Source organism: Sturnus vulgaris, chromosome 13, assembly GCF_052056855.1.
Source record: "Sturnus vulgaris isolate bStuVul1 chromosome 13, bStuVul1.hap1, whole genome shotgun sequence".
Taxonomy (NCBI): Eukaryota; Metazoa; Chordata; class Aves; order Passeriformes; family Sturnidae; genus Sturnus; species Sturnus vulgaris.
The window spans coordinates 1,487,147-1,508,954 of record NC_142255.1 but is presented as its reverse complement, the minus strand read 5'-3'; the positions used below and the strand labels follow the sequence as shown (position 1 = coordinate 1,508,954).

Genomic DNA, 21,808 nt, shown 5'->3' with positions numbered 1-21,808 from the left:
AAATAATCCAAGAAAGGCTCTTCTTTTTTTTTTTTTACTGTTTACTTTTTCGTTTCTTAACAGCTTCTAAAATTTTATTGACTTTTCCGATTCTTATTGTGAAAAACTGAGTTGCTATTTTCATGGAATTACCCCAACTCCGAGTACTCCATCCTCAGCAGGAATAAGCAGCATACACAATTCATTTTTTTATGTAATGCAATTTTTTTTTAATCTGCACACCCATCACTCCAAGTCCTCTTACTCCACTGTGTTAAAACCCTCCTGGAGTTTCTCTTATTTCCTCCTTACTTGAGTAACTTTTTACTCATTCTTTTGTCCAGATCATTTCTAAGTACCCAGGCCAGGCAGTGACCCCTGCGGGGCTGCACAGCAACCACCCTCCGCCACAAAAAAATAAGGAATTACGGAATGGGTTGGGTTGGAAGGGACCTTATAGATAATTTCGTTCCAGGCCCTGCCATGGGCAGGGACACCTTCCATTGTCCCAGGCTGCTCCAAGCCCTGTCCATCGTGGCCTTGGGCACTGCCAGGGATCCAGGGGCAGCCGCAGCTTCTCTGGGCACCCTGTGCCAGGGCCTGCCCACCCTCATAACCAGGAATTTCTTCCCAATATCCCGTCTAACCCTGCCATTCCCTGTGTCCTGTCCCTCCATCCCTTGTCCCCGGTCCCTCTCCGGCTCTCCTGGAGCCCCTTTAGGCCCTGGCAGGGGCTCTGAGCTCTCCCTGAGCCTCCTTCTCTCCAGGTGAACACCCTCAACTTCCTCAGCCGCTCCTTGTGCTCCAGCCCCTTCCCCATCTCCATTACTCTTCCCCTGTTCCAGCACCTAATAATGGATTATTAGCGTTGATTACTTCAGCAAAGGCTGAAGTTCTCTGACGTTTTCCGTACCAAATGTGCAGATTAAAAACTCGCTCTTCAAAAGAACTTCCCGCCGCCGCCGCCGCCCCTCACTTCCCTCCACCTCCTCTCATCTGCCCTCCCGTCCCTCTGGGCCCCCTCAGCCCGGGCGGCTCTCACCCCTCACCGTGGCTTCCTGCGGCTCCGCCATGGCCGCGGCGGGCTGGGGTTGCCATGGCGACCGCCCGCCACTTCCGGCGCGGCCATGGCGCGCGGGGCACGGCGGGAAGGCGGCGGCGGGAGGACTCCGGCTTTTCCCATCCCCCCTCCCCTCCAGGTCCCGGCCCCATTTAACCTGAGAAACACCCAAATAACCACAGAAATAGTAACATGTCCGGCTTTTGAAAGGTTTTATTGGGAACTCCGCGGTGTAGAGGAGAGGGGAATGAGGCCGCCAGTAAGGAGGGACGGCCCGGGAAGCGCTGAGCGGCCGCGGCCCCGCTCCCTCCCCGCCCCCCATTAGCAGGAGGGAGGTTGGGATGGCGGATTTTGTTTATTTTCCTTTGTATTTCCACAGTATCTGTGGGGATGGTGTCCCACCAGCCAGGTAATTCACCTGCGAGCACCTGAATCCCGGAGGAAAGGAACTGCAGCAGGCTCTCCCACAAGAGCAGGGCTTTGACATTGTCTTTAGGTTTTGCTACCAGGACGCCACAGACCGCGTTTCCTTTCGAGTGGAGTGCCCGCATCCTTGGCGTATTCCTTTCGGGGAACACCGAGTGAAAACCCAGCGCCTGTGTGCTTGCACCTGCCCAGCCCACCATGCTCCAGCTTCCGAGTGTTTCAACGCACGGACGGAGAATTCCCAACAGGAGTGACAAGGACGGATAGAGGCAGGGCCGCTCCCACGCAGCTCTGCACCATCCCACCCCTCCAGCAGCACCAGGAAAAGCACAGGGAAAGCGGCTGCACTCCCTCACGTTTGATTTCCAGGGCAAATAAAGGGAAAAGCAGGCATACAGGGACAAAACCACATCCGTGGAATGTCGGTAGGCGCCGTGAGGTAGCCGAAGTGACCCCGCTGCCAGCTGGAAACAGCATCCCGTGTTACGGCCCTGCCTGGGATCTGCCTTTTTTATTCGATCCCTTCACAACTTCCATCCCCTGGAAGCTGGCAGAGTGGCAGGAGGCTTGGAGGACACTTGCCTGGCGAAAAATACCACAGAAGGAATTCCTATACAGGAGTAAATTTAATAAAACCACCACCAATTGTTTACTTTAACATAGCTCTTGTTACAGAAATCATAAAAATGGACTCAGTAGCTAAACTCATTAGTTCTTTCCCCTTTTAATTGAAAAATACTCTGCTGATTTCAGCTTCTACTGCACTAGATAGTGTTAAATAGTTGCCAGGACAGGACGCCCAGTGATTGAGCCCAAAACAAACACAAAGACAATTCCATCAGCTTTCCTTTTCACTGTTACGACTCGTTATAATGAAGTGAAAATTAAAACAGCAAGAAAGGGTCCATTTGACAGATGAAAGGGGAGGGAGAGGAGATCCACAGACAAAATCTCGCAGGAAGTCTTTGGAGAAGCGGTGCAAAACACCCCTCCTTGTCCTACCTCGGGATCCAAAACAAACCTCTGAACACACACACACACTGCACACACACACACACACACACACACACACACACGCCTCCTCTGGGATCAGAGCACGTGTCCTGCGTGCACGAGTGGGAACACAGAGCTGGATTTGGGCAGGTAAAGATCTGGGGCCAAAAATAAACCAAGAAAAAAGCAAAGCATCCTGAACCAGAGCTCCAGGAGCTGCAAGGGGCCGCGTCCGTCGCCAGCAATGGATACACACACAGACCTGGGGGAGGCCCTGGACAGAAAGGAACTGCAGGAAGAGGAGAAACCAAACAGCTCTGGAGAAGGCCTTCCAAAAAGAAAAGAAATAAAATATATATATATAGATATATTCACTACACCAGCACACGCTTCCCCCACCCCAGCCCAGGGAAAAAAACCAAAACCAAACAAAAGAATCAAACTGAAAGAAAATGCACAGCAAATAGACATAATCTTGAAGATTTTTAAAGAATAAATATTTTTTTGTAATTAAACATTATGCAAACACGTGCCACGCTTGCTCTTTGTCCATGCATATGCGCTATATACAACTTTGAAAAATACTGTGTTGTCCTCTTTTTGTTTTAAAAGTCATATACAAAGGTTGGGGTTTTTTTTTCCTTGCTGTGTACCCCCCTCCTTCCCTCCCCAAAAATCATCTTTACAATGAGCCAATCCACATTCATCCATGTACTTGGGTGGCAGAGAGGAGGAGGGGGGTGGGAGAGCCACCCCCCTTACTGAAGTCCATCAAAATGGCTGGTTTGGACATGAAAAGCAGTGTCAAGAAACTGGTTTAAGTTTCATCTGTACTACACACAGGAAAAGAAAGAGAAAAGAAAAAGGAGTCGGCTTGGAGGATGAAGCTACGTTACAAGTTAAAGTTGGAGGGTTTCTTAGTGCGTCTGTCACACTCTTGGCCGCCTAGAATACTGTTGTACAATGGTTTATCTACCTTTTTTTTTTATTACAATATAATTTACTTAATTTTTCTGTTAACAAAACAGAATCCCGGTACTACAGACCAGCGGTGTAAGAGGCGGAGCAGCGCCCTGGGTGGGTTTTATTGGAATTGCATGAGCACTCTAGGATGGGAAAGGGTTCAGAGTTCATTGCTGCAGGGCCGGGCTCAGTCCTCGATGTACTCCCACAGGTCCTTCTCGTAGCCTTCATGCACGTGCTGCAACAAAACCCTCCGCCGGCTCTCGCAGTATCTGCAGGGGACAGGGACACCATGGAAAAGGCACGTCAGCAATCATGGAGCATCCCTGGCACCGAGTTATCCAAACTTACAGCACGCCTCATTTCTGAAAGAGGTGATCCCCCGAGAAGGGAATTTGTATTTACAGCCCGTTAACAGCACTAATTAAGACTTTGGTTGCTCCAGTCACTCAGCTCCAGGTCCCTGGCTGGAAAACCAATGTGCAAATTCAGAGTTTTTCAGGCAAAAGTATCCCCAGAGCCTCAACAGCTGAGAAACCTTTAGGAATAACTGGAAGAGGAGGAAGCAGCAGCTGTGGTTTGCAAAAGCCTGAGCACAGGTTGGTGGTGACACATGGAATGGGATGTGCTCTCCTTAAATGTGGGCTGGTGCCTGCTCTAAGCCCCATCAGGACAATGAAAAGGCATGTGTTAGCTGGGGAAAAAATAGCTGGAAGTGTTCAAGGCCAGCTGGTCTAGTGGAAGGTGTCCCTGTCCATGGCAGGAGGTGGAACAAGATTTACTTTAAGATGCCTTCCAATCCAAACCAGTCCATGATAAAAACCTCAGGAGTATTGATAGTTTTATTTCCCAGTGGAGATGGAAGCAGTCCAAAGGGTTACTGGTCTGGCTGGAGAGCAGGTTTCACCTCACATCCCAACATGTGGCTCTCAGAGGGACACTACACCCTTGGAATATTCCCAGCTATACTGACTGAAAACTGCTGCACATAAAACTGATCCCAGAGTCCAGTCCAGTCCTGCCAGGATCACTGATCCTGAGGAAAAGGGGTATCGCAGAACACAGAAAAGGATACCATGGTCATTTTGGGTGTGCTAGAAGACAAAAAGCACAGAAACATTGAACAAATTCAGGTTCCAAGAGCAAACTCTAAATAAACATCTGAGAGGCTCTGGCTGCTGGGAATCTGGCTTGCTTGGCAGTGGTTGGGCATCCCTCAGGAGAAATCTCCTAGTGGGAAGCCATCCCTGACCACAACACACACTAACACGTGGCAGGAATTCCTCCCCTACTGCTCAAGACCTTATCAGAATGACTAATTCATCCAGTGGAGCAGCTGTGGCTCCCCTCACCTCTGTCAGCTGGCTCAAGAGAAACTCCCCTACACAAAGTCCCATTGATTTTCAGGAGCATGTGATGGCAAACACGTGGGCTCTGCTTTCCAAACTTTAGTTATTTTTCTGCTGGTTGGGTGTGGAGGGGCTTAATCCTGTTTTCTAGATATGTCTTTGCAAGCAAAGAGATCTAAACAGCTGAAACCAAACCAGCCTGAGAGCAGTTCCTGCAGCTTCCCAGAGCTCTCTAAACCCACCTTGATGACATCCGGCTCCTAGTCTTGCATCAAAGGGCACCATGCAGGACATGATTAAGACATGACTGAACTGGTTAATTAGGGACCTGTACAGGCTTGACAGATGCATTCTTTCTTCCCAGAAATGTGAAGGCAGGTTTGGGATACTGTTTCCAAGCAATTCAGGCTATATTAGGTTTTAATTTCATTCCTACAAAAGCATTCAGGTTCAGAGGACTGACGTAAACAAGCAGCTTCATTTGAAATACCAAATTAATGGTGGCCTTAAAGGGTAAATTACAAAATGCCTTCAAAAAGAAAGTCAGCAAAGTCTTGCCCAGCCCCAGCTGTGCTGTCAAAGTTGGGCAGGGTGAGCCACCAAATCTTAAGAGCTCCTGCCACACCCTCCAGTCCACTGAGTCCTACAGCTCACCCTACTTTGGATATTTTCTTCATCCTAAGCCAGGCATAACAAATTCAGTGATTTTGGCAAAATGCCTCAGAAATGCAAGCCCTAATCCTGTGACTCATCCGTATTTTCAGCTTTGTACTTTTCCACTGTGCAGAAATTATTCCCCTGGGACTGAACAAAGCACCGGCATCTGTGTCACCTGGACCCCAGTCCCCTGCTCCCCTTCCCAGCTGGGCAGGCTGCTCTCTACCTCTTCCTCAGGGACAGCTTTCCTACACCCACGTTTTGCACAAATGGACTCAGCAGACAATTAAAACAGCCAATTGCTCTCTGCTGGCAGCTCATCCTAGGCCAAAGCTGGCAGCTTGGAACAACAAAGTCACTCCTTGTTCTTTGGCCCTTGCTCTGCAGATCCCATCTTGGTGCTGGCCATTCCCACATGCTCCTTCTGTGCAGAACAGCAGTGTACTGAGAGCCATTGCTTCTGGACACGGGATTTTTTCCATTCCAGGGTTGAATCTTCCAGCTCCTGCTCTGCAGAGCAGATGGAAGACAGAGCTGGGAGCCTCTCCCTGCAGGCTGTCACCTCCCCTGAGAGCTGGTCCCAGGAGGGACACAAAAACATACTGCCAGCATCTGCGTGTGGGCTTTTCTGGGAGGATTCGAGGCTGGCGCGGGACAGTGCTGCTGCTCTCAGACATCCAGGGACTGGCTGATCACAATGGGTGGCACAAAGCCAAGAGCAAGCCCAGGGATGTGGCTCTGGAGAAACTGTATCTTGGCAACTGCTCAGATCACTACCTGACACATGGGCATGGCAACACTCGCAGCTTTGAGAGAAAGGAGTATTCCAACACAAACCTGTACTTATCCTGTACTTTCTGCTTTATGTCTTGCAGCGAATCTTGGGATATATCTCGCTCCAGGTACCCAGAAAGCACCTCTGTAGCATTCTCTAGGTCTGCTTGGTTATTCTGTAAAGACAAAAGAAGAAAAGTGTTTGGGGGGAGGGGGTAAAGGAAAGGGGAAGATTTTTATTTCAGCGCAACTGGAATCAGTACCAAAATAAAAAGGATTAGATATAACGGAATCCCAGACTGATTTTGGGTAGGAAGAGACATTGAAACTCATCCAGTTCCACCCATTGCCATGGGCCACCTTCCACTAGATCAGGATGCTCCAAGCCCATCCAACATGGCCTCGAATACTTCCAGGGTTGGGGCAGCCACAGCTCTGAGATTCTGTGACTCGTCCAGGAGACAATCCTACACAATGCCCGGAGAGCCTCTAACTTCTGTACAGCAGAGTATTAAACCAGACTAACTTGGGTAGAACTCGGGGACTAGAGGCCTCCAAGCATTAAATCTTATTTCCTTAGTTTTGCAATCTGAATTCCTGATAACCCCATTTTCTCCTACCTCAAAGATAATGGACTGATTATTCTTTTTGAGGTAGAAGGCAAAGACGTAAGTGTACATGAGTGTGGCACGACACTGGCAGAGGACGTCGACTGCTTTCTTCAGGAACTGCACCTCAATCCACGACATGTTGTGCTGCTGCATCTCCTCCATCTTCTGCTTCACCTGAGCGTAGAGCTTGTGCTCGAAGCGCAGGCTCTGCATGTGGTTCATGTAGCGGTTGCAGTAGAACAGGTACCTCTGCAGGGCTGCTCGGGATCGCTGTGTTAATTCCCATTAGGGAGAAAGAAAACAAATAGTTAAAACAAAGTAATGGCTGCAAGAGAAGTAATCCCTTCACAAGGCTCTTCCTGATCCAGAGAACGAGCTTCCTTTCCAAAGGAGGCTCCTCTCCCGTGATGTTGGGCAGACAGCTCCGCACGGCCCTGCTAACCCTGGGAAGCATCCCGGGCACTTCCCAGCACAGCTCTGACATCCTCACTCCCAGCCTTGGAAGCAATTACAATCATACTGCTCAAGCCTCATCACTTTTGTATTTCAGCCTCCATACGCGAGGTACAGCCCTCAAATGCTTCCAGTGACATGACGAAAGTGAGAAGATGATGTTTTGTTGGGGGTTTTTTTTCTAATAAGGAATTATAATTACTGTGCTCGTGCTAAGAGGGCAATCGCAGGTTGATGATAGAGCAGGGGAAAGGCACCGTGTGCTAAACAGTACAAGAGAACCCAGATGACTCAATACACGGTCATTAATCTTATTTTCTTCACACTGACAGACCAGCTGCAAAAAAATAACACCACAGGCATGGTTCAACTTGTGTGCTGTGGATGTACAAAGGCAGCACATACCAGGCAAAGCCATCCCTATCGTAAAAGTCAAAAGACTTAACTGTCCTTTAGGATTTGTGCCCGAATCCGTGAATTCCTTCAGAGCAGACGTGCAGGTTTACAGAAAACACACCACAGGGTCGGTGGTCTCCCTCATCACCAAAGGTTATGGACTCACCTCCTGTGCATCCCTTGCTGCCTTTGCATCATCCTCATTGTAGCGATTACAGTTGTACCTGTAACAGGGACACCGATTCCACAGATTTCAGTCCAAATCCGTGCCGTTTGCACCACGAGCTCCTCGCCTTCCAGTAAGGCACACTCCTGAACTCACCAGGCAGATCCGTGGGGCTCCCAGGGGCCCAGACACACCCAGCAGAACTCCGCCTTGCAGTTCTGGTTCCGACAGACCATGTGGTTGCAGCCCCCGTCCTTCTCGATGGTGACATGGCATTTCGGGCATTCCTGTCCACAGGACAGAGAGCACCGTTAGCAGGGCAAGCACGGAACCCCAACAGCCTGGGGAACTTGGAAGGGTTCCCACGGCAGTCAGACAGAGCACGTCAAGTGAAATACAAGATTTAATTCTTCCCTTTGGACATCGAGATCCTCTTCAGTCAGGCCTTAAAATACTTCGAAACCCGGAGCAGTTAGACAGAAAAAAATTAAGGAATAACGTATTTTATCTATGCTGCTTTCACAGAGGGACACTGGGCGAGTCACTTCATGACCTTCCCCAAAATCCCAGCAGAGGGGTGGTCTCTAAGAGCCTGGGAAGCATGTGGCTTTCCTCACCACCAAGTGTCTGGTCCACTCTGGGACTGAGACCAAGCCGGAATCACGCTGTTACCAATCCAACCTGCAGCTGAAACATGCCATCCAGAAAGGAGCTCAAAACATGCAGCAAGACTCTAGTGTGCTTCAAAGAAGCTGCTGTCAGCTAAAAAGACACTTCTCTTCCTGAGGTGTTTCCATGTTTCCCATCAGGTCCCTTTTTTCCCTTCATGTGACACCTCACTGAAGACTTTTCCATAAAAGCTCACATGGGGTTTCCCTTTCAGGAGTAAGGCTTTTGACAAATACGAGTATCTCAAAGGGCAGCTCTGCACAGGGAAATATCTGGGGAATATAACACCAATATCATGGTCTCCACGATCTTAGAAATTAACAAATCAACAAAGCAGCAAATACAGAGAAGAAAACTGCATAAATAAAACCAAAACCATTTTAGGCTGAATCAGCTTCTTGTCCAGCTCATGCCACAACCATACCAGTGTTCATGAAGTCTCTGCACGAGCCAGTTTTTATATATAATACAATAACAAACACATCCAAACCAGTGATACACACACCTGTAAAATCAGCTGCAGCTTTTGGGTCAGAAGCACGTGAAATCCCCTCCCCAGTCTGGAGTGTGTCTTTGCTAGCCAAAGCAAGCAGTTCTTACTCTGGCATTCAGATAAACTCTCAAAGGAAGAAACCAACATGCACAATCACTCCATAACTTCCACTTGTACATAGGACACAATCCAACAGGCTCTTGTACACCCACTCTGAGTGTCCCAACTATTACTGCATTTTATATGAGTCTGCCAGTTTGTAGTGTCACGGATTGGAGAATTTGCACATCAAACCAATGGGATCAATCAGCAACCAAGCATAGAAGAGGAATTTTTCATAGCTGCCTTCTTCTCAGTCACCTGTGTTTGTCCTTCAGACTCAGTAACTGTACTGCAAACAGAGTAAGTGAAGCACAGTAGCTCCTGTGTTGGTCCCCTCAAGGGCACAACATCAAGATGTTCTTCCCTAGGACTGTCCACAGGATAGATATGCAGCCAGGGAAGCCTGTTCCCTGCTAGTCAGTGCACTTCTGTGAACTCGAGAGTCAAAAATGGTCCCTCCTTCAAGCAGAGCACTCAGTGCAGTATCTATTTCCCTTTTCCAGGCAGCACTCCTCCCTTTTCCAATCCAGCACGAACAAGTCAAGACTCAAATTTAGGTTTATGCCAGCAATGTCCTGCCCAACTGTGCAGATCCCTACTCAGTCTGCTCATCAGCCAGGGTGGCTTTTATTGCAGACAGTGGCCCTATCCTTGTCACACCATGATGACCCCGGGGCACACAGCCAGAGTGGTTTTTCAGAGGAGGTTGTGGAGCTGTGCAGTTCTTCCAGACACCTCTCCTCCCATCAGGTGCCAACATCACTCGTGGGAGGTGCAGCTGATCCATGCAGCTGTGGTGATCACTCCTGCTGAGCAAAATCCTACAGCTGCAAGAGAGGGAGAACAGTTCCCAGGTGACCTGCCAAGCTGGAGGGGTGCCACAGGCACAGCCACAGCACTGGGATGTGGGGCCATCTCACCCCCAAGTGAGGTTCCATCAGGAGCAAGTTCTGCCCTCCTGTCTTTAAGGTGGGACTGAGCTTTCCAGTGTGTCCACAGTGCTCAGGGCTTTGAGCTCTGGAATGCAAACTAGGACAAAAAGACCCTTCCAGTGCCCGGAGGGGCTCCAGGAGAGCCTGGAAAGGGACTTTGGACAAGGGGGAATGGCTTCCCACTGCCAGACACCAGAGTTAGATGGGATACTGGGAAGAAATTCCGGGCTGTGAGGGTGGAGAGGCCCTGGCACAGGTTGCCCAGAGCAGCTGTGGCTGTCCCTGGATCCCTGGAAGCGTCCAAAGCCAGGTTGGACAGGGCCTGGATCACCTTGGGATAGTGGAAAGGGTCCCTGCCCATGGGCAGGGGTGAAACTTCATTTAAAGTCCTTCCAACCCAAACCATTCCATGATTCTATGATCTCATTCCAGCCCTTTTCTCACAGGGAATGCCATCCTTTCCAAGCCTTAATGCTCCTGTCTAGCAAAGCACAAGGAAGAGATGCAGTATCTTTGCAGATCCCTAAAGCTGTGTAGAAGTGTAAAGCTGAATATTAATAAAAACTAAAGCCATGAAAAGCACATACTAAAGAAATGCTGGACATCAGCAGAAAAAGAAATAGTAATTACTCCAGTCACCAATACAACAAGTAGGAGAGATTTATAGATTAATGAGGATAGGAAAGGAAGATCTCCCTGAGAATTATGGCTATGCAACAACCCAACAGGCAGCAAATGAAGTTACTAACCCTGAAGATTACTGTGCACATTATCAGTCACAGCACAACACTGAAGTGACCTCATTAACATTGTTCCACTCCAAACAATTCTGTAGTGGGCTTGGAAACAAAAGCCTGGGCAAACCTGGCAAAGGAGAATAATCCTGATTTTGTTGTAAAAGTCCATGCATACATAAAGCATCATAAACCTCAGCTGCTCTTTTATGACCAGAAAGCTAAACAGAAACATGTTTCTTATTTCAGGACAAGTGAAAGAGATTAGTCCTTTCCAGACTCCCAGAGGAACTGGTGGACATCAGCCTCCCACATTCACATTCACAGCAACACCTTCACCCCGAGCCCATCCTATAAAAAGAATCCTCAGAAACCATGGGGATTTCTTAATGAATTTCAACAAAACCCAAAAACTTAATTATGGCTCGCACAAAACAGTACACCGTTCTAACACCTAGAGTCACAGAGCAAAATTTTTTAAAACAGATTTTAAACATCAGTTCATCTGAGAAGGGGAGACAGCACTTGGGCACCTTTAGAAAAACATAGATCACAGCTCCAGCACGGTGGGAAATGAAGGAGCACAGGAGGATTCCGTGTCCTGCCAGAATTTCCATGCATTAGAACAAATGCAGGATCTCCAGGAAGTACAGAGGGAGCACTTGTCCAGCCATTAAAAAGCAACCTGAAAAGGGAGAGATGTGGGCTCATGCCATTTTATCTTGTGCAGGGGAGAAAAACAGCCAGTGGTTTTTTTGGAGAAGAAAATGTGCCTGGTTTATCCACCAGCTCTGGTTTATCCTTCAAGCTCTGTCCAGCTTGGAAGGGAACGATGGGGATGTGCCAGGAGCCAAAGTAAGGCTGGAGCGTTTTCTTAGTATCAGATGAACAACTTTCATTAACATCAATTTAAGGCCCACAATAAAAAGCAGTGCCTTGTGTGAAGGCCAGCACCATTACCAGCTTTGTTCTTTTCCCTTTGGTATTCCAAGAGGCAGAGATTAGCATCCCTGACACTCAGGTTCCAAACAGGTTTGTCCCTCTTTTAGACGACTTTCAGTTAGTCTTGATATACCTTAAAAGCCCCAAATAAATGCACACATCCAAGTTTTCTCTATTTTTCACTCCTTTGAATGTCCACTTAACAAAAGTAATGGATCTCTGTGGTTTCTTTATTCCCAAATACCTGAAACCTGCCTAGTTTAACTCAAGAGAGGAACTACTGAAGAACCAAGTTTGTCAAACAAACTCTAAAAGGAAGAAATATGCAAATCCTTGGACTATTCAACCCCATTCCTGAAGAAGACTGAGAATTAGCAGCTTGATAAAGAACTTGTATTGCCTTATCTCAACTTTAAATTAATCTAGTTAAGCTGAACTCATGTGAAAGTAGCTTATTTTAAGAAAAAAGCCATCTACTCCAGTACACTCTACTGCAAGGGCTGTATCTTTTATAGAAGTAGAAGGAATTTAGGTCTCCGAAGTGCAAGTAAATGAACGCAAAAGAATAAAAAAATCATATCAGAAACCACAGAACTCACTACTCAAATCTGCTCATTTTTCATTCAGACCACTCTACATAATTCGTCAAAAAATGCATCACATCGTTCCAGTTTGGGAACAGAACCCAATTCAGCTGGGTTTCACTTTTCTATTTTCTCACACAATTGCCTAATTTTCCTTTCCAACTCCATCTCCCAGGACAAGCCGGAACAAATGTATCTCACATTCTCCCGTTGCAAAGGATTATCCAGATTTCAAGCCCACATTCCAGAGGACTGGTATTTTGCTTTTACACCTTCATCTTGGTATGACAGGAAGTCTCCTTCCCTGAGAGGAGTTCACATGGGACAGGACTCAAGCCTGGATGGCTCCAGAAAGCGTTTTCCAAAAGCCAGAAACAGCAACAGAGCCTGTAGTCACAACTGAATTCCTTGGAGAGCTGTTCCCACTGGTAATGGGGATTTTTGCATCTGATGGTACCTGATTCCTTTCTAGGTTCTTCAAAATGAAATTCAACACAGAATTCAGGCTGTGAAGCCAACAGCACAGGCACAAGTTGTGCCTTGACAAACACAGCTGCCCTGCTTTCTTGCTAGGAACAGTGCAGAGAGAAAGAAAGGATGGATACATGCTCCAACTGCACACTTCCCATCCCAGGCTATCACTACAGCCCCACACCCAGACAGCACTTGGGTTTCTCCGTGCCTCTGGGCAGGGATCAGCAGGGAGCTGAGGCAGGAGGGAGGTGGCTACAGCCCCGCAATCCCGGGCTCACCTGGCTCTCTGGAGGCTGCAAAGCTCCCAGGGCAGACACCCCAGCAGCCAAAGCTGGAGATTCCCACCTTCCCCAAGGCAGAGATCATCAGCATGAGGGTGGGTTACTCTTCCTGCCAACTTTCCCCTCAATTGAATCCAGCATCAGCTCAGAGAGAAGAATGCCATATTGTCCTTCAGCTAATTCAATGGATATGGATGCCGTAAGACTCCAGGACAGTTGGCTTGCTCAAATGTTTGGAATAATTACCCTGATGGTAATTTTTCTCCCTGCTACAGCCTGGGCTCCTAAGTATTCCCATGTAGGAATGTCTGGAACATTATTAGAGGAAGCAGCTTAGACAGTGATGTCCAAGGACACCTCTGCTGCTCACACCAGACTAGAGGTACCAGTGAAGAAAAAGGGCTGGTGCCAGGTGCCACCCTCCAGATGGGTGCTCTCCACCCCCAAAAATCTTCTTATTCAGGTACAAGATGGGGAACCCCAAGATCAGCCTCCTGACGGCTTTAATAGGCAAAACAGGGCTGTGGCTGTTGCAGGGGCCCAAACATGTGAGACCCAAGGCTAGCAGTGCTTACACTCTGCCTTTTCCAAGCTATTGGCTGCTCTTCCTCAGGTTTAATAGGAGCAGTCCCTGAAGACCTCCAAACAAACCTGGTTCGGTCCCCAAGCCAAAGTTCCAAGTGGAACACACTGAGACAAAGCCAAAGTCCCTTTGATGACCCTGTGAGCTCCAAGCAGGGCCCACACAGCCCCGCTCCAGCCTGATGTGAGCTGCACAGCAGGGGTTTCTCTGCCACCAAAACACAACATTCCAGCTCGATGAAAACCAGGCAGCCAGCCCCGGAAGGAAGGCAGCGAGGCTGCTGCAAACAATGCCATTAACCAGTTACACAACAGAGCTAAGAAAACAAAGCAGCCATTTCCTCACTCCCTCCCCACCTTCCTCCTTCAGCTGGGAGCCCCAGGCCTGCTCCTCACCCGCCATGGGGTCTGCTGCTTTTGTGTCCTTGCCACCATGACAAGCTTGGTTTTAATTTGTCCCAAAATGATCAAATGCTAAAGTTTCAGGCAAAGTTGGGCTAAGTAGAATGAAGACTTTTACATAATGAAATCCCAGACAGCTGTTCTGCCAGTCTCCACCTGGAATGCTGCCCAGTGGAAATGAAGGCTCCTCCGGAGGCCAAACCCAGGGATTTGAAGGAAGATAAAAACGATCCCAGCCAAACTGAGCCACGGGTGGTGGTAACATGTTCCACACATGGAATGGGCCATGGAATTGCTTAGGAAAGCTACCAGTGCCAGACAGGAGCCCAAAGACTTAAATCTTGAGCTTCCTTTGGGTCTCCAGTTAACTGTGTCTTCCAAGCACTTTCCTTCACTGAACTTGGAGAAACTCACCTTATTCCAGGCATTAACACCTGCTCGCTCTTTAAACAAAAGCACTTCAGTGTACTGTGGATATTAAGGCTTGCTCTTAACATGGAACAGAAAAACCAATCCTAGTGCAAGGAATTAGATTGATGTCCTTTTCACCTGACAATTCTGTATAAAATCTCTGTATAAAATACGAGTAAACCTCTCACCTTTGTGTTGGCTGCAATCCAATTGGAGGTTTCACTGTCATCATCACACTTCTTAATCCATTTCTTCAACCACTGACAGAAACATGATGGAAGAAGAGCATTAAATCTAGCTGGAGGAACTGCAAATGTTCCCAAGACACCTGCTCACATTAAGGAAAGGTACACCCAGCTATACGGAAACAGGGGAGTGCTGGTGCTGGAAAACTGTGCAAACAGCCACTAATTTAGTGTCAGACAGTTCCTGCAGCTCCATCCTGATCCAGCAAGGACAAGCACTTGGCACAAACACTCCTGCAACAAGTTTGCAGCTCTTAAGCTTAATCAACACAAACTTAATGTTGGACTCTTAAACAATAAGGACATTTTGGCTTTGGGGTGACTAATTGTGGTCTTCCAGTACCTGAAAGGAGCCTACAAGAAAGATGGAAAGAGACTGTTTACAAGGGCTTGAGGGACAGGACAGAAGGAATGGCTTCCCACTACAAGAGGGCAGGGTGAGACAGGATATTGAGAAGGAATTGATCCCTGTGAGGGTGGGGAGGCCCTGGCACAGGTTGCCCAGAGCAGCTGTGGCTGCCCCATCCCTGGAAATATTCAAGGATAGGGCTTGAAGCAGGGTAGTGGAAGGTATCCCAGCCCAGGCAGGCTGTAGGACTGGATAATCATTATCCAGACTAAATCAGCAAAACCAAATTAGTTCCTCCAGTACAATGGATAACACCTACAGGAATGCTCCCTGTCCAAAAAGCACCTTCACTCCTCTACAGGTTTAAAAACCTCTTCCAGATAATTCCTACCTGGATGAGGCACTGTTCCTTCACAAGGTCCAACAGCAGCCAGTAAAGGCACCCAGCAGGATTTCACTGCTGGTTCTCACCCTGGGATTTCAACAGGTGAGCTACTCTGCTCCCTGATGGGAACAACAACTGGGCTCAGTGACCCCTGGGGGTCCCTTCTAGCTCAGGATCATCTATGATTTTATGGACAGCCATAAAAACTTGGGCTTCATTGCTAAGTCTTGCACATACATTTATTTTAAACTTTTTCAAAACACAGAATTTGGACAAGAAGTTTGACGTGCTCACCTTGCATTTAACAGGATCATGCCAGTTTTCACCGCAGTTAAAGCTGTAAGAGAAAGAAAGAGAAAGTAAGCAAACAGGAATTGGAATTAAACAGTGTAAGTTTTCTTCTGCGTTGTTCAAAGCTAGTCCTAAGGAAACAACACACCCCCCTTCAATCCTGAAATCCCTCAAGGGCTACTTCATAATAGAACAAGGGGGAATGGCTTCCCACTGCCAGAGGAGAGAGTTAAATGGCATGATCAGGGAGAATTTTTTACTGTGAGAGTTGTGAAACACTGAAACTGGTTTCTAGAGAAACCACCCCATCCCTGGAAGTGTTCAAGGCCAGGCTGGACAGGGCTTGGAGCAGCTGGGATAGCGGGAGGTGTTCATGGCAGGGAGTGGAACTGAATCACCTTTAAGGTCCCCCCCAAGCCAAAGCAGTCTGGACTCCATGAATGCACACTAGCACACTTGCAGGGCACTGAGTACAAGGCACAATCAGCACCGTTTCCTTGCTGCCCCTTACCAGAACTGACGGCCACATTTGCAGCGCACGGGTTTAGCATCCGGGTATTGGACTTTAACGACGTGGTGGCAGTCGGGGGCAGGACACCACTTTAACAGTCGATTACACTGCCAAACAAAGCACAGATGCCACATCACACAGGAACCACGTGCTAAGGACAGCCCCTGCCCTGCAGCCCTTTGTCATGGCTGCAAACAGCTAAGAAATTAAAACCAAACCCACTGCACCCATCACTTCTGGCAAGGACTGAAAGCTTTATCCCATCTTCTGCCCTGGGCTCTACAGGACACTGAACCCACACAACTGGGAAACTGGGACGGTGCAATCATCTCGCAAAGCACCTTTCTCCAAGTTTATTTTGAGGCTATAAATCTATTACTATTTTGCTAAAGCCCTTTTGCTGCTTTACTTCAACTGGCAAAATGTTCAAGGCATGTTCTTGTTTACAGCATTTCCTGGTTTTCAATGTGAAGTATCTCAGGTAACATTCAAGAGTCATAAATATTATATAACTATTATATAACTATTATAACTACGTAATTCTGCTTCTCAGAACCCAGACATTAAGCAACAGCCCTTACATTATCTTTAGGTCTTTTGTCCTGAAGTTTTTTTAGTACTTTCCTACAACTATCTCTGTAAGGCAAAGAACCATAAAACAACCCCTGCATTCACACTTGACTACAGACTATGCAAAAAACCTGCTCTGCAGTTCTAAACAAGCCTCCAGCCTCTGGCTGGGTACACATGTGAGACAAAAACCTACATGCCATTAAAAAACTCACCTCTACAAAACTATTGGTTATTAAATGCTGGTACTTTAATTTCACCTTGGAATCTGTGATCAGACGCCTGTGGGAAGGGAAGAAACAGAAAAATTACATCAGAAATCTTGGTTTTTCCATATACTGCCAGTAAGTTAAGACAAATAGGTTTGATTCATCCTTCTACACTTGAGGGTACTTTTTGTACTTACCTGTTCTCTATTTATTTGTTAGATCATTTATTATTATGAAAACTACATTCATTCTATTCAATATATAAATGTATTAGCAACAGAAAGCTCAGGCAGTTCAAAAGAACTGAACCTCTTGGTGAGAGGATTTTTATTTAAAAAACACTTTCCTGAAGAGCCCAAGAAACAAAGCAAGTTACTTAATCATTTACATAAAACAGGCACATTTTGTAGCAAATCCCTTTAAAAAGCCCCAGAACAACCCTTGTGTAGCTAATAACTATGGGAAACCTCATGTTAGCTGGGTTTCAGTGGAATGCTACAGCTTCAGCTTAAAAATTAGGGGTGTTTTAATCTATTTACCATAAAAACAAAGTTGAGTTGAATTCAACATCACTAGGGGTGTACACAACATGGACTTTAAATTAATTCCAGTCTCTTGGAACTAGGAGAGCAGAGGAAAACTGACTGATGGGAACCCTTGACAAGCATGGTGACCACTTTTCTCCTGGGCACACCATCCCAGCTGGCATTTGCAGACTGCTCAGCCTAAATACATCCAAAATAACTTAGTTATGGATTGCTGAGTACTTCTAAAAACTTTTAGCTGAGACTGAAGTGTCTTTCCAATGTATCTAAATATAAAGCTGCACTAACACACCCTTTGTGGCATTCCTGGTTTAAATCTTACTGTGGAATACAGCTTTATACAGGCCATAACATGGGAAAATACTGGAATTAATGGATTTCCTTTCCAGCTGCAGCCAAAACTAAGTGTACTCCTGCACGTTACCCTGACAATACTCCCTGAAAAGTGTGTGTGCCCATGGGATGTGCACAAATCCCAGCCCTGGGCAGCTGGGGAGCTCCTCACCCAAGCACATGCTGATTATTACATAAATCACAGCACGTGGCAGCTCAATTCCCAGGGCTAAAATAAAACAAATCAGCTGACAAAGCATCTCTCCTGCAATTCTGGAGCCAAACTTACTGAAGAATGAGAAAACAATTTGAATTTAGTATGAATTATGAATTTTTTTAAATTTTTTTTTAAAAACCCCATACCTGGGCTTCAAGACATATTAAATATCACCTTGAAAATGCATTGCATTATAACAATATATCAGGTACTGGAATTTAAACTAATAGTCATGCCATGACTAACCAGAGCACATAAACCACTGGTTTTTCACTTATCAACAGGCTTTGACTGCCCCAATCAACATCACCAGGTCAAAATCTTCAAGTATTTTCCTTTGACTATTATTGTCTTTTGGCAAATCATAAATGAAACTAGACAAATTAAGAGGTGAAACCCATGCCCAGAACCCATGAATCATATTACTTTTTTCTTTGTATCACTTGGAAACTGAGAGCTGGAGACTTTGTAAGCAGGAAAGGACTTAAGAAGTAATAATTAAGGACACAGAAGTGGGTGCAGGTTCCAGTTCCATTTACAAAAATGTAAATTATTTTTGCCATATATATATTGACATATCCTAAGATTGCCACAGTTGTCCAACTTGGCTTTTAAAGGAAAGAGTTCTTCAAAAAATGCACCTTCCTCCCCACAGAAATTGAGGTAAGATCAGGGAAAGATGTTTTTTTACCTGTAGAAACAGTTTCTAGTTTTACTCAGGCAAATGAGGCTTGTTTGCTTCAGCATGCAGCTGCCACTGCCCTATCCCAGGCCTCATCCCTGCCCTCTCCAGACAAGTGGAATCCCACACCACTGCCCTCTTTTTCTTCCACCCTTTCCTTGCTGCTGCTGCCACTGCAGCCTCCGATGGTTTCAGCTACTCAATATCACAGGCACTGTTTGAACAGCTCATTCCAACAGCTGAAATCAAGAAAACACTCCAAAAAGTCCTGCTGAGAGCGTTTGACTACACAAATTGAAGTTCAATTTCTGGTAAACAAAAATCTCAATCAAGTTACTCAAGAGATGCCAACTTCAGCTCAGTTTCCACCCACTGGGCTCTACAAACCACCCCTCAACGGGGCAGGAAAGCATTTCAGCTACTTCCATGGCCATCTAGCCTACACTCCATGAGTAACCAAGAGCCAAAATTGGGAAAATCGTTACTCTGAAAGCAAATGATAATAAAAAACACCAAATTAGTATCAATGAGTGAGTCAGGCTTCAGGAAGGAAAGAGTAAGGTAACATAATAAGCCTCTACTGAGACGCTTTTTAGCAAAAAGAATTAAAATGAACTTGAACAAAGTTCAGAATTACAAAGGATATTGCTCATGCAACAACCTCCCCCAGTATGAAAGAGAAGGAAGCTCACAGAGTTCACTGCTCCACGATGAACTAACAGTCATTCTACAGCTGGACAACTCAGTAAGTCCAAGGACACAGGCTGACACACCAGCTCAATCAAATCTTGTGTCTGAGTGTCAACTGCCTCCTATCTGAGGGCAAAAAACACATCCTGCATCAGCCCTTAGGACTCCTGCCCTCTGACTCACCTATTAACTACAGCTATAGGGCTTGGGGAACCAGTGGGTTGACCTGGGTAGAAGTCCTAGATTCCTGTGCACATCAAAGGAAACAAAATGCACAAAGCAGTAAAACAGGGTTTGGAAACCCTGATGTCACACTGACCAAACTGGTCAGGGAGTCTTTCCTCCAGTGCCATCACATGGGGTTTTCACACATAAACAGGAAGTTAAGAGACATTCTGGTATCAAGACAGACAGTTCAAGACAGGCTTCTCTGCCACCTGCAAGTCTCTGTGCAGTTTGTTACAAGCACTTGAACAGATCTGAACAGCACGTGAGTAACACAATGGAAGGAGAGAGCAAAGCCAAGAGCATTACTTACATAACTGTATTGTCGTCCACTAAGATATCACAGCCATGGGCAGGGCATGAAATGGTCTGTAAAACACAAAAAGATCATAGAAGAACAGTGGTTATCCTGGTTTTGCATCACAAGGAATTCCAAGGCAACAGACTTCAATACAGTCCATAGCCAAAGGAGTGACCTGCCTCCCTCACCACATCCCAGGTGTGCCACTGGTTCCTCCTTCCCCAGCCCAGCTACCTGCACCACCTTCACAGAATTCTCTCCAGATTCACCTTAGCAGAGCCTGCAGCCCCCAAACCTTTGGAGTTTGGGTTTTTATTTTGTTCTTTTGGGTTTTTAGCAGAAAGACTCTCTCCTGTCTCTCCAGGACACAGAATTTCCAGAAATAAGCCATGAGGTGAGTTGAGATTTTACCTGTCCCATGCCTTCCTCCATTATTTTGGTAGTTAAATATTCACTCCAGCACTGCATACAGAACTTGTGTCCACACTCTAGGCCAGTGAAGTACTGCAATGACAAAGAATACAAGACATGGCCTCATTTTATCACATGTATTCACTCCATAATTTCATTCTTCTTGGTGGTGTGCAGTTCATCCATCCCATCCCTCATTCTCCACACCAAACTTTAGACACTGCTATTCATTTTGCATCATCACCCCTACAGAACATTGCCAAGGCAGCCTTAATCACTCTTCCAAAGCCAGACTTTAATCCCCAGCCCCAGCAGCAAGGAAAGGTGTGGCCCATGTTTCCATCCTGCCCATTTAAATTTATCCTTGTTTTAGGAGTGTATATGGAGCACAGCATGGCTCTCTCCCGTTTTACTTTGGAAATCAGTGAAATAAATGCAACACCAAACAGGTCACAGTGATAAGGATACAGTCTTCATTCCTCCTGTTTTTTCCCCTTGCCACATGTGTGTGCTGCCCAGAAGTCCCAGACTTCCTCAGGGAAGTTCCCCCTGAAGCCCAGATGCTCATCAGATGATGACACTCAAGATCCTAATTGGCAGGTGTAAATTGCTAAATAAAATTCAATAATGATCTGCTGTCACAGACAGCAAGAAGAACAACTCCATCCTTGTCTGCATCATCTGCACAGAGCTGTCAAGACATCATCTGGGACTGAGTGGTTACACAAGGGGTGGAGAAGCAAACACTGCTGAGGAAAGACTGGAATTAAAGTACTTCTCTCTGGTCAGCCTAAAGTTATTTAATACTCAGAGTCAGCACCAAGGAAAACTGTATTTAAAACACTTCATTTGTACCACTACAGAGGTAATATTTGCTGTCTCAGCTTCTCAAACCAACTTCTCAGCTAGTAAGATAAAACCAGAACTCTACCCTCAGATACCAAACTATGAAACTCCACAGAGCAAAGAACCCACAACAGCAGGATGGTGGTAACTGAGGAAAGGAGAATCCACTTGAGACAAATGTTCTTCCCAAACCACCTTCTCAGACACAACAGATATGTTCTGTCCATCCCACAGAGGTGTAGCAGCTGTGCTGTGCCATCTCTGGATCCCCTGGCACTGCCCAGGGAAGGTGCCTGTCAGCACCCCTTTCCCAGGCTGGGATTACACTGCTCTGACACTCCTGCCACCAGCACAGGCTGCAACCTGTGCCACCAGCATGGGTGAATCTGACCTGAGCATCTGACTTGGTTCCAGGTAAAAACAGAGACATCCACCCCAAAGAAACCAACAAAGAGATCAGAGAGGAGGCTGACACCTATGTGGTGCCAGGTACACTGGCTGCAAGAGTGAAAAAAATACACCTTTCACTTTCTGAACCCTAACTGAGCCAGCTAACAAGGTATCT

General features: G+C 46.6%; 2 protein-coding genes across 3 annotated transcripts in view; both read right to left on the bottom strand.

The window, feature by feature from the left end:
• Nucleotides 1-1,115, bottom strand: part of BBS4 (Bardet-Biedl syndrome 4) — a 35,427-nt gene extending 34,312 nt beyond the window's left edge. The window contains exon 1 of the mRNA XM_014889268.2: nt 1,029-1,115. Coding sequence (XP_014744754.2) covers nt 1,029-1,052 — 24 coding nt within the window. The 5' untranslated portion in view covers nt 1,053-1,115. The remainder of the gene's footprint in view (nt 1-1,028) is intronic.
• A 1,813-nt stretch (nt 1,116-2,928) lies between these two features.
• Nucleotides 2,929-21,808, bottom strand: part of ARIH1 (ariadne RBR E3 ubiquitin protein ligase 1) — a 49,201-nt gene continuing 30,321 nt past the window's right edge. Inside the window, exons 4-14 of one of the 2 annotated variants that reach the window (XM_014889257.2) lie at nt 20,398-20,490; nt 19,999-20,054; nt 17,000-17,066; nt 16,215-16,321; nt 15,707-15,749; nt 14,622-14,693; nt 7,984-8,114; nt 7,828-7,885; nt 6,822-7,082; nt 6,265-6,377; nt 2,929-3,693 (exon numbers count right to left, since the gene is read on the bottom strand). In XM_014889257.2, coding sequence (XP_014744743.1) covers nt 3,609-3,693; nt 6,265-6,377; nt 6,822-7,082; nt 7,828-7,885; nt 7,984-8,114; nt 14,622-14,693; nt 15,707-15,749; nt 16,215-16,321; nt 17,000-17,066; nt 19,999-20,054; nt 20,398-20,490 — 1,086 coding nt within the window. In that variant the 3' untranslated portion in view covers nt 2,929-3,608. The remainder of the gene's footprint in view (nt 3,694-6,264; nt 6,378-6,821; nt 7,083-7,827; nt 7,886-7,983; nt 8,115-14,621; nt 14,694-15,706; nt 15,750-16,214; nt 16,322-16,999; nt 17,067-19,998; nt 20,055-20,397; nt 20,491-21,808) is intronic. The other variant, XM_088172856.1, reaches the window with a different exon arrangement.